The sequence below is a fragment of the Ovis canadensis genome, chromosome X, assembly GCF_042477335.2.
Source record: "Ovis canadensis isolate MfBH-ARS-UI-01 breed Bighorn chromosome X, ARS-UI_OviCan_v2, whole genome shotgun sequence".
Classification (NCBI taxonomy): Eukaryota; Metazoa; Chordata; class Mammalia; order Artiodactyla; family Bovidae; genus Ovis; species Ovis canadensis.
Window position 1 is genome coordinate 131,442,825 of NC_091727.1, and position 14,570 is coordinate 131,457,394.

Here is a 14,570-nt window from a genome sequence, read left to right on the forward strand (position 1 = left end):
GTGGGATCTTCCCGAACCAGGGATTGAACTTGTGTCTCCTGCATTGGCAGGCGGATTCTTTACCACTGAGCCACCAGGAAAGCCCAGTTCAAAGATTTTTGAAATGAATTTTCTGCCACTATCTACTTCATAAGTTCCAGAGTTTTCTTCTACTAAGAAATGGGAAAAGGTGAATGCTAATTATAAAATATTACATGTGGACAATAAAATTTAAGATATCATTAGAAGAATAGGGAAAAGGGTAATCCTGGATTAGCATATAACATGAATTTGTGCCATATGACAATTGAAGATAATAACGACAATGAGGGTATTGACAAATTTCTGTGAAGTTCAAACAAGTCTAGAATATCTATCTTAGTAACATATATCCATACATATATAACCTAAGAAAGCATAATATTTCTTATTTGACAATGTTTCCCATGTAATTTAACATACCAAAAAAAATCTAATTGTTTTAACATCTCTTTTATAAAGTGAGAGACAATTTTTTTGAGATTTCCTAAGGACCCTCTGGGAAATCTCAAAACTAGTTTGAGGTCAAAAAGACTCCATTTAGATTTTGATTTTGGGAAGTTGCCAAAAATGACAAAAAGTTTTAATATTTGATTAAACAGGATCACAAATCAATATGAAACAATACTTACTTATCTATTTAACCAAAGGGACAATCAAAAAAAATTTTAAGGTAAATACAGAAGGTTACAAAACTATGAATGAAAATATAGCTCTTTTCACATTGAGAAGACTCAATTCTCCCACATAATCAAAGACCTGATAAAGACAACATGAAACACAAAAAATTCTTTTGGTAAGACAAAATCTTTGCTTTCCAGGCAGATTACCCAAAAGGTAAAGAAAAACATTTCACAATCTCTTGTCAAGAGAAGACCAATAGTCCAAAAGACATTTTCTTTTTAACGGAGAGAAAACCAAACTAATTTTGTACCATTGTACCCTCCCTCCCTCCCTTTCTCCCTGCCTCCCTCCCTCCCTTCCTTCCTTTCCTTTCTTTCTTTTTTTCTTGCCATACCTCTAAGCAAGCTAGATCTCACTTCCCCGACCTAGGATCAAATCCTTTCCCCCTACAGCGGAAGCATGGAGTCTTAACCACTGGACTGCCAGTAAAGTCCTTGTACCACTGTACTTTTGAGGTTAAAGCTCATTCTTTAAAAAACTTATAAATAAATCCATTCTAATCTTAGCAAGCTTGACCACACATAAAATTCCTTTCCCAAGATTTTGTTTACTGAAACTGTCTACCCACTCAGCCACTCAGGTTTTTTTACCTGTATTTTCCTCTTCCTCATTCTAGAATACCAGTCATTTGACTTTAGAACAAAATTACTCTTTTTCCCTTAACAAAAACATGTCTTTCACACTTCTTATCCAAAACACACATCCTACTTTTTTTTAACCTACTTTTCATACATAGTTGTTTCCTTTTACCCTTATTGTTTCTTGTATTTTTAATTACATATATAGATTAGCATTCTTAACCCTTAGAAACCTTAATTTCTACTGAAACTAAAAAGTAAACAATTGAGGACTGCCTGTTACTTAAGCATTCTATAATTGGCAAATTTATAAATATATTTCATAATTTCTAAAAGCATATTCTTTCTGACAGTGAATTTTCCAATATGGTACAACACATGTTTGCTGATACATACAAATATCTTCAGTTCCTTTATAAGAAGATGCCAAAGTAGATAAACCTATGTTCAGTAGTGTGTTTCCGTATTTTATTTTATCTGAAAATGATCTAGATATTCAATGTTTATCCATCATTAGTTAATATAACTTTTAAGTTTTCAAGTTATCAAAAAGATTTTTGAAACTATTTTTAAGTAGACATATCATGAAACATAATTACTGTGGAAAAGTTCATATATAAAGTTTTATCTTAATTATATCTATATAATTAACCTTTTAAATCACTCATGAAAATTTATTGAGGCATTAAATAGCTAACCATCATCTTAAATCAATTTTCTTTCTAACAAATCCTGTAACATAAATAATATGACTTTTAGTAAACCTGGTAGAATAAAAGCTGTATGTTTACATCATACTTAATGCTGATACCTCTGAAGACATGCCAGTTTTAATTAAACCAACAAAGTTAGACTAACTATTATTTATGAAAGATTATCCTCAGTTCAGTTCAGTTCAGTCGCTCAGTCGTGTCTGACTCTTTGTGATCCCATGAATTGCAGCACGCCAGGCCTCCCTGTCCATCACCAACTCCCAGAGTTCACTCAGACTCACATCCATCGAGTCAGTGATGCCATCCAGCCATCTCATCCTCTGTCGTCCCCTTCTCCTCCTGCCCCCAATCCCTCCAGCATCAAAGTCTTTTCCAATGAGTCAACTCTTCACATGAGGTGGCCAAAGGACTGGAGTTTCAGCTTTAGCATCATTCCTTCCAAAGAAATCCCAGGGTTGATCTCCTTCAGGATGGACTGGTTGGATCTCCTTGCAGTCCAGGGGATTCTCAAGAGTCTTCTCCAGCACCACACTTCAAACGCATCAATTCTTCTGCACTCAGCCTTCTTCACAGTCCAACTCTCACATCCATACATGACCACTGGAAAAACCATAGCCTTGACTAGATGGACCTTAGTTGGCAAAGTAATGTCTCTGCTTTTGAATATGCTATCTAGTTTGGTCATAACTTTTCTTCCAAGGAGTAAGTGTCTTTTAATTTCATGGCTGCAATCACCACATGAACTTGAAAAACATTTGGGCTAATTTCTGTATTTCTGAGAGAATACTTTAAAAAAAATTTTACTGGATCAACAGTCCAACTTTCAATTATCCAAATTCCTATATTAAGATTCAGGGGATTCTGAATTGCATGATTTATTAGCATAAATAAGTATAAATTTTCTCTGCAGGAAGTTTACATCATCCTAATCCTACAGTTATTTTGGTGAATAGTCTGTCTACATAGTAAAATGTAGCCAGGTACAAAATGAGTGCAGACATGAAAAAAAAAAATTCAGCAGAAACAACACACAGCAAATACAGATCTATAGGAGTTCCAGATATTGGAATTATAAGACTCAATTTAAAAATAATTTTTCTGGGAATTCCCTGGCAGTCCAGTGGTTAAGACTGCACTTCCACTGCCACTACATGGGCTGTGTTTGATCCTCGGTTGGGAAACTAAAATCCCATCTGCTGTCCAATGCAGCTAATAATAATAATAATAATTTTTCATACTAAATAGGGGATAAAAGACTGACTCATGGAAATTTCAGCCAATAACTAGAAAGTATAAAAAACATGAAATAGGCCATTCTATAACTAAAATTTTTAAATTTATTTTTCATTATAGTTGAATTACAATGTTGTCTTAACTACTGCTTACAGGGAAGTAACTTAGTTATATATATATATATATGTATATATATATAAAATATTCTTTTCATATTCTTTTCCATCATGGTTTTTCACAGGATATTGAGTATAATTCCCTGTGCTATAAGTAGGACCTCGATGTTACATGCCAGTCTGCATCTGCTAATCCCAAACTCCTAATCCAACAGTCTCCCACCATCCCCCTTGGCAACCACCAGTCTATTCTCTATGTCCCCAGTTCTGTTTCTGTTTCATAGATAGGGTCATTTCTGTCATATTTTAGATTCTACATATAAGTGATATAATATGGTGTTTGTCTTTATCTTTCTGACTTACTTCACTTGGTATGATAATCTCTAGTTGCATCCATGTTGCTGCAAATGGCATTATTTCGTTCTTTTTTATGGCTGAGTAGTATTCCACTGTATATATGTTCGACATCTTCTTTATCCATTCATCTGTCAATGGGCATTTAGGTTGTTTCCACGTCTTGGCTATTGTAAATAATGCTGCAGTGAACATTGGAGTGCATGTCTCTTTTTGAATTCCAGTTTTGTTTCTACTATCCTGATCATTTACAATATCTATAAGCACTTTTGATACAAATAGAGCAAATTTAGGATTTGGTAAAAATGATAGATAGGCTTTAATTGCTTCTAGAGCCACAAATTGAGTTCTCTAAAAGACTCTATTTGTAAGACAATTACAATTATTTTTAATTCTTAAAAGAACTGGGTTGAAACCTGAATGATATCAAGAGGCTAACCCACCCATCCAACTATCATCAATTTGCTTCTTTATATCAGGGAGAAGATATCCAACTAAGACAGAAATCAAAAGAATCATATGTTCTAGACTTAGAGCTGTATCGTTGGACATTATTTTCTTGGGATCCAAAATCACTGCAGATGGTGCCTGCAGCCATGACATTAAAAGATGCTTGCTCCTTGGAAGAAAAGCTATGATCAACCTAGACAGTATATTAAAAAGCAGAGACGTTACTTTGCTGACAAAGGTTCATCTAGTCAAAGCTATGTTTTTTTTCCAGTGGTCATGTATGAATGTGAGAGTTGGACTATAAAGAAAGCTGAGAGCCAAAGAATTGATGCTTTTGAACTGTGGTGTTGGAGAAGACTCTTGAGAGTCCCTTGGACTGCAAGGACATCCAACCAGCTCATCCTAAAGGAAATCAGTCCTGAATATTCATTGGAAGGACTGAAGCTGAAGCTCCAATTCTTTGGCCACCTGATGCGAAGAACTGACTCATTGGAAAAGACCCTGATGCTGGGAAAGATTGGAGGCGGGAGGAGAAGGGGACGACAGAGGATGAGATGGTTGGTTGGCATCACTGACCCGATGGACATGAGTTTGAGCAAGCTCTGGGAGTTGGTGATAGACAGAGAAGCCTGGTATGCTGCAGTCTATGGGGTTGCAAAGAGTCGGACACGACTGAGCAACTGAACTGAACTTATTTGGAATGTTTTAGTAAATCTTTCCACAAAGACTTCAGAAGGTCTCATTTTGTTTTCTGTGCTCTGGGTGCATAGTTTCATTTTAGCTTAGGGGTGGTGGTGGTGGTTTAGTCACTAAGTTGCATCCAACTCTTGTGATCCCATGGACTGTAGCCTGCTAGGCTCCTCTGTCCATGGGATTTTTCAGGCAACAATACTGGAGTGGATTGTCATTTCTTTCTCCAGGGGATGTTCCCAACCCAGGGATCAAACCTGGGTCTCCTGCATTGCAGGCAGATTCTTTACTGACTGAGCTATCAGGGAAGTTCTTGCTTAGGGGAAAAGCCTAAAAATGTTCCTATCAGGCTGTGAATATCAGCTTCCAATTTGCCAAACTTCTAACCAGAGCTTCCTTTAAAGAAAAATTTTCTCAAATATCTTATAAGGTTTTCAAAAACAGTAAATATTCCTGGCAATATTGAGCTCTTTAATATTTTTCCCTTTACCTTTAAGTCAAGTATATACCTATCAAGTTATTTCCAACCCAAAGCAATAAGCCTTTTATGATTAACCATGGACACTTCAAGCGTCCCCAAAGATGGTAAAAACATGTAGTTTTCCCATGATCCAGGACCACTTGCAAAGACAACCAAAGGAAAGAAAGACTTGGACAATTCCCCTGAGAGCTAGCAACAATCAGTAAGACACTAGCTGCAAATGGAACGCAAGTCATTCTTGGGGGTCCAAACCTGACAGTTGAGCTGCCTGTACATGTAAGCAGTGACAACTTGTGCTCCCCAGCAGGAAGAAACCCGAGCTAGTTCCTCAGTACACATAATGAGAGACACGCAGGAAAGTAATAGTTGTCCTTGGGGTGGAAAGGATTAATAACAAATGGGTATCCCCAAACCAAACTCACAGAAGTCTGAATTTAGAAAAGAAGGAACACCATAAATTTTTACTTAATATTCTCTCTACCATTCTGAGTATTTGGCTGATAACTGTTTTCTCATAAATAGATGAGCTCATCTAGGCTAAAAGTTTCTTACTGTGGCCACTGTAATTAAAAGATTATCTTTGGTAAAAGTAAACCATTTGTTCAGAAAAACATAGGTTTGGGGATCTTAATTTTTATCCACATTTATACTTGATATGCATAATATACATATTTATATTTATTTTTCATATATACATATAATCCCAGTTAACTGGAATCCAAGATGGAGGAGTCTCTGATTCTTTGGCCTTGAACAAACCCATTTTTTCTTTTTCTCTCTTAAAACAAAATTTATTTACTTGAAGCCTCACACTGGCCCAGTGCAGTTTAAGTCAGACCAGTCCAACTTCAGACCCAGTCTAGAAAAAGAAATGCTCAAGTGAAGTCAGCTCACTCATTATGCAAAAACAGTAGAGCTTGGATATCCAAGAGGGACTTATTCATGACCCCCAGACAGAGCAAGAAGGCAATGAGCACAATGGGATCAGCAGGTATCTGCTCTTGCTCATTGCTCCTTAGGACCATTGGTGATCTACTTTGGATACCACCAGGACATTTAAAGGGCTTCCCATGTGAGTTTAGTGGTAAAGAACCCACCTGCCAATGCAGCAGACATAAGAGACATGGGTACAATCCCAGAGTCAGGAAGATCCACTGGAGAAGGAAACAGCAACCCATTCCAGTGTTCTTGCCTGGAGAATCCCATGAACAGAGGAACCTGGAGGGGCTATAGTCCATAGGGTAGCAAAGAATCAGATATGACTGAGTGACTAAGCCCACAGGACAATTAAAACATATACCGAAGCATATTAAACATCTTAGAGTTTATCTGGGGCTTCCCGAGTGGCTCAGTGGTAAAGTATTCACCTGCCAATGCAGGAGACACGGGTCTGATGCCTGATTCGGTAAGATCCTGCATGTCACAAGGCAGCTGAGCCTGTGCACTACAGCTACTGAGCCTGTACTCTAGAACCCAGAAGCCACAACAGTTGAGCCTATATGCTGCAACTACTGAAGCCCGCACACCTTAGAGCCTGTGCTCTGCAACAAGAGAAGGCACCACAGCATGAGAAACCCTCACACCACAACTAGAGAAGTAGCCCCCACTCACTGCAATTAGAGAAAAGTCCATGCACAGCAACAAAGACCCAGCATAGCCCAAAATAAACTAATTAAATTTTTTTTAAAAGTTTATCTGAGCAAACATTGATGCAAACTAAGCTGTACAAAACCAGAAGTGGTTAGAAGCACTCCACCAACAGGACCTAGGGGGAAGGATTTTATAGAGAAGACACAGAAGCAAAGCAAAAAGAAAATTATTTGATCAGTTATAGCTTAAGTGGTAGCATTATTTTGGAAAGTCTAGTTGGCTGCTTGTGATTAGTTGTTCTTCTTAACCTTGAGAAACTTACAGGAATTGACTCTGGCTTACATGGACTACCAAAAGTCATTAGAGCCACCTCAGTTTAGTAGTCTCCTTGTTTGATTACTGTAAGAGTATAGTAGAGGAACACTTCCCAATTGACTCTATGAAAGCTGTATCACTCTGATATCATAACAAGACTAGGTACAACAAGAAAAGTACAGACCAATATTTTTTATGAATATAGAGGCAAAATCCTTAACAAATTACCAGCAAGCTGAATCTAACAATATATAAAAGATTATACACAATGGCCAAGTGGAATTTATTCCAGGAATGCAAATTTGGTATAACACAGAAAAATCAGAAAATATAAACTACTGAATTAATATAATGAAGGCCCCAAACCACATGATCATCTCAAAAGATACAGGGAAAAAAAACATAAATCCACTACTTTTTCATGATAAAAATATCCAACAAACTAGGAATAAAAGGTGACTTCCTCAACTTGATGGAGGAAATCTACAAAAAGATGCAACTGACATCACACATAAGGATGAAACACTAAAATATTTCCTTCTAGGAACTGAAACAAGACAAGGATGACTTCTATTGCCACTTCTGGAGGTTGTACTAGAGGTTCTGGCCAAGGTAATTAGGCAAAAATAAATAGGCATCCAGTTAGGAAAGGAAGAAGTAAAAACATCTCTATTTGAAGATAACAGTCTTGTACATAGCATAACCTAAGGAATCCATGAAAAAAAAAAACTATGAGAACTAATACATGAGCAGAACATGGTGGCAGGATACAATATCAACATACAAAAATCAATTGTATCTCTTTATAATAGAAATTAGCAATCTGAAAATTAACTGAAGAAAATGATTCTACTTATGATGACATCAAAAAGAAAAATATTTTAGGGATACATTTAACAAAAGAAATTTCAGGCTTATAAATTGAAAATACAGAATGTTGTTGAAAAAATTAAAGAAGACCTAAATAAATGAAAATAAATTCCATGTTTGTGGATTAAAAGACAATATTGTTCTATTGGTCATATTACCTAATTGATCTACAGATTCAGTTCAATCCCTATCAAAATCCTATCTGGCTTTTATGTAGAAAATGACAAGGTGATTAAAAAAAAATCAAAAGATGCAGAATAGATAAAACTTAGTTTAGAAAGAATAACATAGGCTATCTTATACTTCTTAATTTCAAAACCTACTAACAAACGACAGTAATCAAGACAGGGTGGTACAGCAACTAGAGATGATCATACTAAGTGAAGTGAGTCAGAAAGAGAAAGACAAATACCATATGATATCACCTACATGTGCAATCTCAAGTATGACACAAAGGACCCTATACATGAAACAGAAACAGAATCAGGGACATAGAGACAGACTGGTGGTTGCCAAGGGGGAAGCGGGTGGGAGAGGGGAGGAGCAGGAGTTTGTGGCTAGCAGATGCAACTGATATTATATAATGGATAAGCAGCAAGGTCCTACTGTATAGCACAGGGAACCATATTCAGTATACTGTGATAAACCATAATGGAAAAGAATATGAAAAAGAATAAATATATATGTATTTTATGTATTAAATGTCTCAGTATATATATACTGAGACATTTAATTGTACAGTAGTGATTAACACATTGGTATTCAACTATACTTCAATAAAAAGAAATTTTAAAAAAAGACAGAATGGCCCTGTATGCAAGACAGCAAAAGAGACACAGATGTGTAGAGTGGACTTTTGGACTCAGAGGGAGAGGGAGAGGGTGGGATGATTTGGGAGAATGGCATTGAAACATGTATACTATCAGGTAAGAAACGAATCGCCAGTCTATGTCCGATGCAGGATACAGCGTGCTTAGGGCTGGGGCACGGGGATGACCCAGAGAGATGTTATGGGGAGGGAGGTAGAAGGGGGGGTTCATGTTTGGGAACGCATGTACACCCGTGGTGGATTCATGTCAATGTATGGCAAAACCAATACAGTATCGTAAAGTAAAATAAAGTAAAAAAAAAAAAAAAAGACAGACTGGTACTGCCATAAAGACATATAGATAATGGAAAAGAATTTAGTCCAAAAGTTAATTATCACATATAGGGTCAATGGATTTTTGACAAATGTAACAAGACAATTCAAAGGGGGAAAGAATCATTTTAAAACTAACAGTGACGGAACAATTGGATATCCAGATGCCAAAGATTGAATTTAGATCACTACATTATAACATACACAAGGGTGATAAATATTAATGCAAGAGCTAAAATTATAAAAACTCTTAGAAGAAAACAGGAGTAAACCTTCATGTCCTTAGGTTTTACAGTGTTTTCTTAGATATGACAGCAAAGGCACATGTGACAAAATATAAGATTAGAAGTCATCAAAATAAAAAAAAAAACTGTGCATCAAATGATACCACTAAGAAAGTGAAAAGACAACCCACAGAGTGGGAAAAAATACTTGTGAATCATTTATTCAATAAGGAACTAATTTCCAGAAAATACAAAGAACTCTAGAAATTCAACTATAAAAAGACAAGTAACCCAACTAAAAAATGGGCAAATGATTTGAATAGATATTTATGAAAGTCATATAGATAACCAATAACCAATAAGCACATGTAAAGAAGCTCAATACCATTAGTTGTTGGGGAATGTAGATCAGAATCAAAAGGAGAGAACACTTCATATAAATTATGGTGGTTAAAATTAAAATGATGGAAAATGACATATTTTATTGAGGATGATGATAAACTGGAGCTTTCAGATTACATCTGAGTTTATACTAATGAGGTAACTCATGGTGAGTCCCCAGATAGCTTCAGGTTAGGGGCTGGTCACTATAAGGACCAAATAAATTATTAGAGGGATATGTGGACAAAAAAAATGTTACCTGCCATTCAGGCAGACAACATGTTGCCTACTATCAAGCCATCAGCCACTGCAAGCATCTACAGTGGTTCACCCAGAGGGTAATTCAGGATGAAGAAAAACAGAACACTGGCCCTAGGTAGTTAAGATTCGTATCAAAGGGAAAATTTCAGTGAGCCCAGACTCTTGTATTTTACCACACATAGAAAAGCACTAAAATTATTAACTTGAGAGGTCTGCTTTTGTGATTAACAATAATTTTTGATGTTCAACTACAAGTTTGTTTTTGGTTTTGTTTTTCAATAAAAACTCCTATATATCGTGGCTCCTGCCTTATCTCTTTGGAACAGTTCCTCAGAGCTATCTGACAAGCTGTATCCTGGGCTACAGTCTTCAGCAAGGCCACTGAATAAAACACAATTCTCAACTTTTAGGCTGTGCATTGTTTTTCAATCCACAGCTGAAACTTTCAGTCTTAACATCCCACCCCTCTCCCCTGACCTCTGGAGAGAGAAAGACTGAAGATTTTCTGCCGAAAATTTTGGCTCCCTGTCCACCAATGGCAAATAGAAATATGGAGACAGTAAGGAGGAAATAGAAAAGAGTAGTTATATTTTTGCCTGACAAAAGGGAAACACAGCAGGCTAATGCTAAGAACTGTATACTCCTTCCTGGGGTACTGAGGATCTTATAGGTGGAACTCATAGTCCAGGGTGAGTGAAGGTTTTGTATTCTTCTTCTTCTTGCATTATTATAAAATAGTCACTGCTGGCATCAGCCAGCCTGGTATATGGGTCCATTCCTTTCTGGGTTATTGGCCTGTGACCTTTTTTCTGAAATGTAAATAGCTATAAGGGGTAACCTGCTACAAGAGAGTACAGGGAGGATAAATACCAGTGCAGGACATAATTCACACAGTATTAGGGGGTGATAGGTTAGCTTTCTGAAGAATAGATCTAGCACAGACACTACAGATTAATAATAGTGAGTGAAGTCACTCAGTCATGTCTGACTCTTTGTGACCCCATGGACTGTAGCCTACCAGGCTCTTCTGTCTATGGGATTTTCCAGGCAAGTGTACTGGAGTGGGTTGCCATTTCCTTCTACAGAGGATCTTCCTGACCCAGGGATTGAACCCGGGTCTTCCGCATTGTAGGCAGACGTTTTACCAACTGAGCCACCAGGGAAATCCAGATTAGTAATAGTTAAAACTAAAATTAGCTAGCTCTTTCAGGCCAGTTTAGGTTTCTTCTCTAGCCTGTTCACTGTTCTCTTTATTTTCCTTGTTTTTCAGGAGAGAGGGAGAAAAAAAAAACCTCATTTCTTTTTTTTTTTTTTTTGGCAGCAGATTGAGTTCAATCACCATTGGTTGATGATTTAATCAATCATTCCTATGTAATAAAACATCCATAAACCACCCTAAATGACAGGGTTTGGGAAGCTTCCGGGTTGAATGTGCTGGGAAAGTGGTGTGTCTAAAGACAGCAAGGAAACCCTGCCTTTCTACTTCCCCCCAGTACCTTGCCCTATGCCTCTCTTCCATTTAGCTATGCCTGAGTTGTATCATTTAAAATCAATACTAGAAACTAAAGCATTTTTCTGAGTGTTGTGAGTTGTTCTAGTAAATTATTGAAATTGAGGAGAGGGTCATTCAGTTCAGTTCAGTCGCTCAGTCGTGTCCGACTCTTTTCGACCCCATGAATCACAGCACGCCAGGCCTCCCTGTCCATCACCATCCCCCGGAGTTCACTCAGACTCACGTACATCGAGTCTGTGATGCCATCCAGCCATCTCATCCTCGGTCATCCCCTTCTCCTCCTGCCCCCAATCCCTCCCAGCATCAGAGTCTTTTCCAATGAGTCAACTCTTCACATGAGGTGGCCAAAGTACTGGAGCTTCAGCTTTAGCATCATTCCTGCCAAAGAAACCCCAGGGTTGATCTCCTTTAGGATGGACTGGTTGGATCTCCTTGCAGTCCAAAGGACTCTCAAGAGTCTTCTCCAACACCACTCAGTTCAAAAGCATCAATTCTTCGGCGCTCAGCCTTCTTCACAGCCCAACTCTCACATCCATACATCATGGGCATCCCCAAATTTGTAGTTGGCTGGCAGAAGGGTAGGCAGCCAGGGCACCCCATTTGTGGCTGCTGTCTGAAGTGGAGACATTCTTGTAGGACTCAATCTTTAAACAGTGATGTTAGTCTCAGAATTGAATTGACTTACAGGACACCCAGTTGAGGTTGAAGAATCAGAGAACTGGTTGGTGTTGAAAAACACGCTGCCTCTGTTGTCAAAAGTGGTGTCAGATAATACCATACATGGTGAAAAGAAGCTGAGAGGACATTGATAGATTCATTGGAAATAGAAACTAAACTGCATGTCAGCTCATTTACCAGAGAAAACCTGGGAAAGAAAGAGCTGGGAGGAGACCTGGGAGCAGAACTAATTTCAGTCTGCAGAACAATTTATGCTTCAGGACATTGTTGAAAACAATAGAGCAATCAGCAGGCCAGTTGTCTCTGGAGAATCAGAAAATTGGCTGCTGTGGAAAAATGCACTGCCTTTGATATCAGAAATGGTGTCACATAACACCACACATGGTAAAAAGCAATTGAGAGGACATTGATAGATTCATTGGCAATATAAACTAAACTGTAGGTCAACTCATTTACCAGAGAAAACCTGGAAAGAGAGAGCTAAGAGGCCTGAGAACAGAACTAATCTCAGTCTGCAGAATAATTTATGCCTCAGGGTATTGTTGAAAACAGTAATGCAATCAGCAGGCAATTAGTAGTGTTTTAGTGGCAATTAGTGGTTGCATTTGGTCAGGGACAAAGAGAGTCCTGCCAAAAGGCACTGTCATTCCAGAGTGACTGTGGGCATACCTAAAGCTGTGCACACTGAGGAGCAACAAAAGACGTTCCACACATCTTATGTGTGTGGGCACAGGCATTACTTATTTAGAGACTCGCTGGATTACCAAAAATAATCTAAATTATCTAAAATTACCTAGCTAGTCACTAAACAAATAACCTTGAAAAAAACAATAACAAGCCCCACATGGGGAGGAGGAGTTGCTATATTATCTAATATGTTGTTTTCAACAAAAATTTATGAAACATGCAAAGCAAGAGGAAAGTATGACCTATATATCAGGGGAAAAAAAAAACAGGCAACAGAAATTGCCTGTGGGGGGGGGGGGAAACTGCCTGTGAGAATGAACATATTTCAGATTTAACAAAGACTTCAAAGTAGCTGCTATACATGTAATCACAGAACTAAGAAAAGTCATGATTAAAGAATTAAAGGAGGATGTGATGACGATGTGAAATCAATAAAGAGAATTTAAAAGAAAACAAATAAAAATTCAGGTATGAATTCAAAGTTACAATAACTGAAAAGAAAAATTCAACAGTGGATTTAAACAGGCAGACTAATTAGTTAACTTGAAGATAAACTGATGGATATTAATCAATCTGAACAATGGAAAGAAAGAAAGCTGACAAAAAATGTTCAGAGCCTCAGAGAAATGTGAGACACTATTAAACTCAATATTGGTTAAAGAAATGACTCCCAATTGATACATTATGGTGATAGATTATGGATTCTTGATCTCCAAAGAACAAGATTTAGCTTCGGACCAGAGACCAGCCTTGATCACTCAAGAGCTTTTGTGTAGCAGAGTTTTATTAAAGTGAACAAAGGGACAGAGAAAGCTTCTGACAGAGACAACAGAAGGGAGGCAGAAAGTGTCCCCTTTCGCTAGTGTTAGCAAGGGAGTTATATGTTTTAAATTAGTTATTCCGTTCACTTAAGTTCAGTCGCTCAGTCGTGTCCGACTCTTTGCGACCCCATGAATCGCAGCACGCCAGGCCTCCCTGTCCATCACCAACTCCTGGAGTTCACTCAGATTCACAGCCATAGAGTCAGTGATGCCATCCAGCCATCTCATCCTCTGTCATCCCCTTCTCCTCCTGCCCCAAATCCCTCCCAGCATCAGAGTCTTTTCCAATGAGTCAACTCTTTGCATGAGGTGGCCAAAGTACTGGAGTTTCAGCTTTAGCATCATTCCTTCCAAACAAATCCCAGGGCTGATCTCCTTCAGAATGGACTGGTTGGATCTCCTTGCAGTCCAAGGGGCTCTCAAGAGTCTTCTCCAACACCACAGTTCAAAAGCATCAATTCTTCGGTGTTCAGCTTTCTTTATATTCCAACTCTCACATCCATACATGATTACTGGAAAAACCATAGTCTTGACTAGACGGACCTTAGTCGGCAAAGTAATGTCTCTGCTTTTGAATATGCTATCTAGGTTGGTCATAACTTTTCTTCCAAGGAGTAAGCGTCTTTTAATTTCATGGCTGCAGTCACCATCTGCAGTGATCACTCACCTAGAGCCAGACATCCTGGAGTGTGAAGTCAAGTGGGCCTTAGGAAGCATCACTACGAACAAAGCTAGTGGAGGTGATGGAATTCCAGTTGAGCTATTTCAAATC

The 14,570-nt window shown here is 38.0% G+C and overlaps 1 protein-coding gene across 1 annotated transcript in view; it reads right to left on the reverse strand.

Moving 5' to 3' along the window:
• Nucleotides 1-14,570, reverse strand: part of LOC138930865 (uncharacterized) — a 50,323-nt gene that overhangs the window by 18,174 nt on the left and 17,579 nt on the right. The window contains exon 5 of the mRNA XM_070291256.1: nt 6,415-6,544. Within this exon, the coding sequence (XP_070147357.1) occupies nt 6,415-6,544 (130 nt within the window). The remainder of the gene's footprint in view (nt 1-6,414; nt 6,545-14,570) is intronic.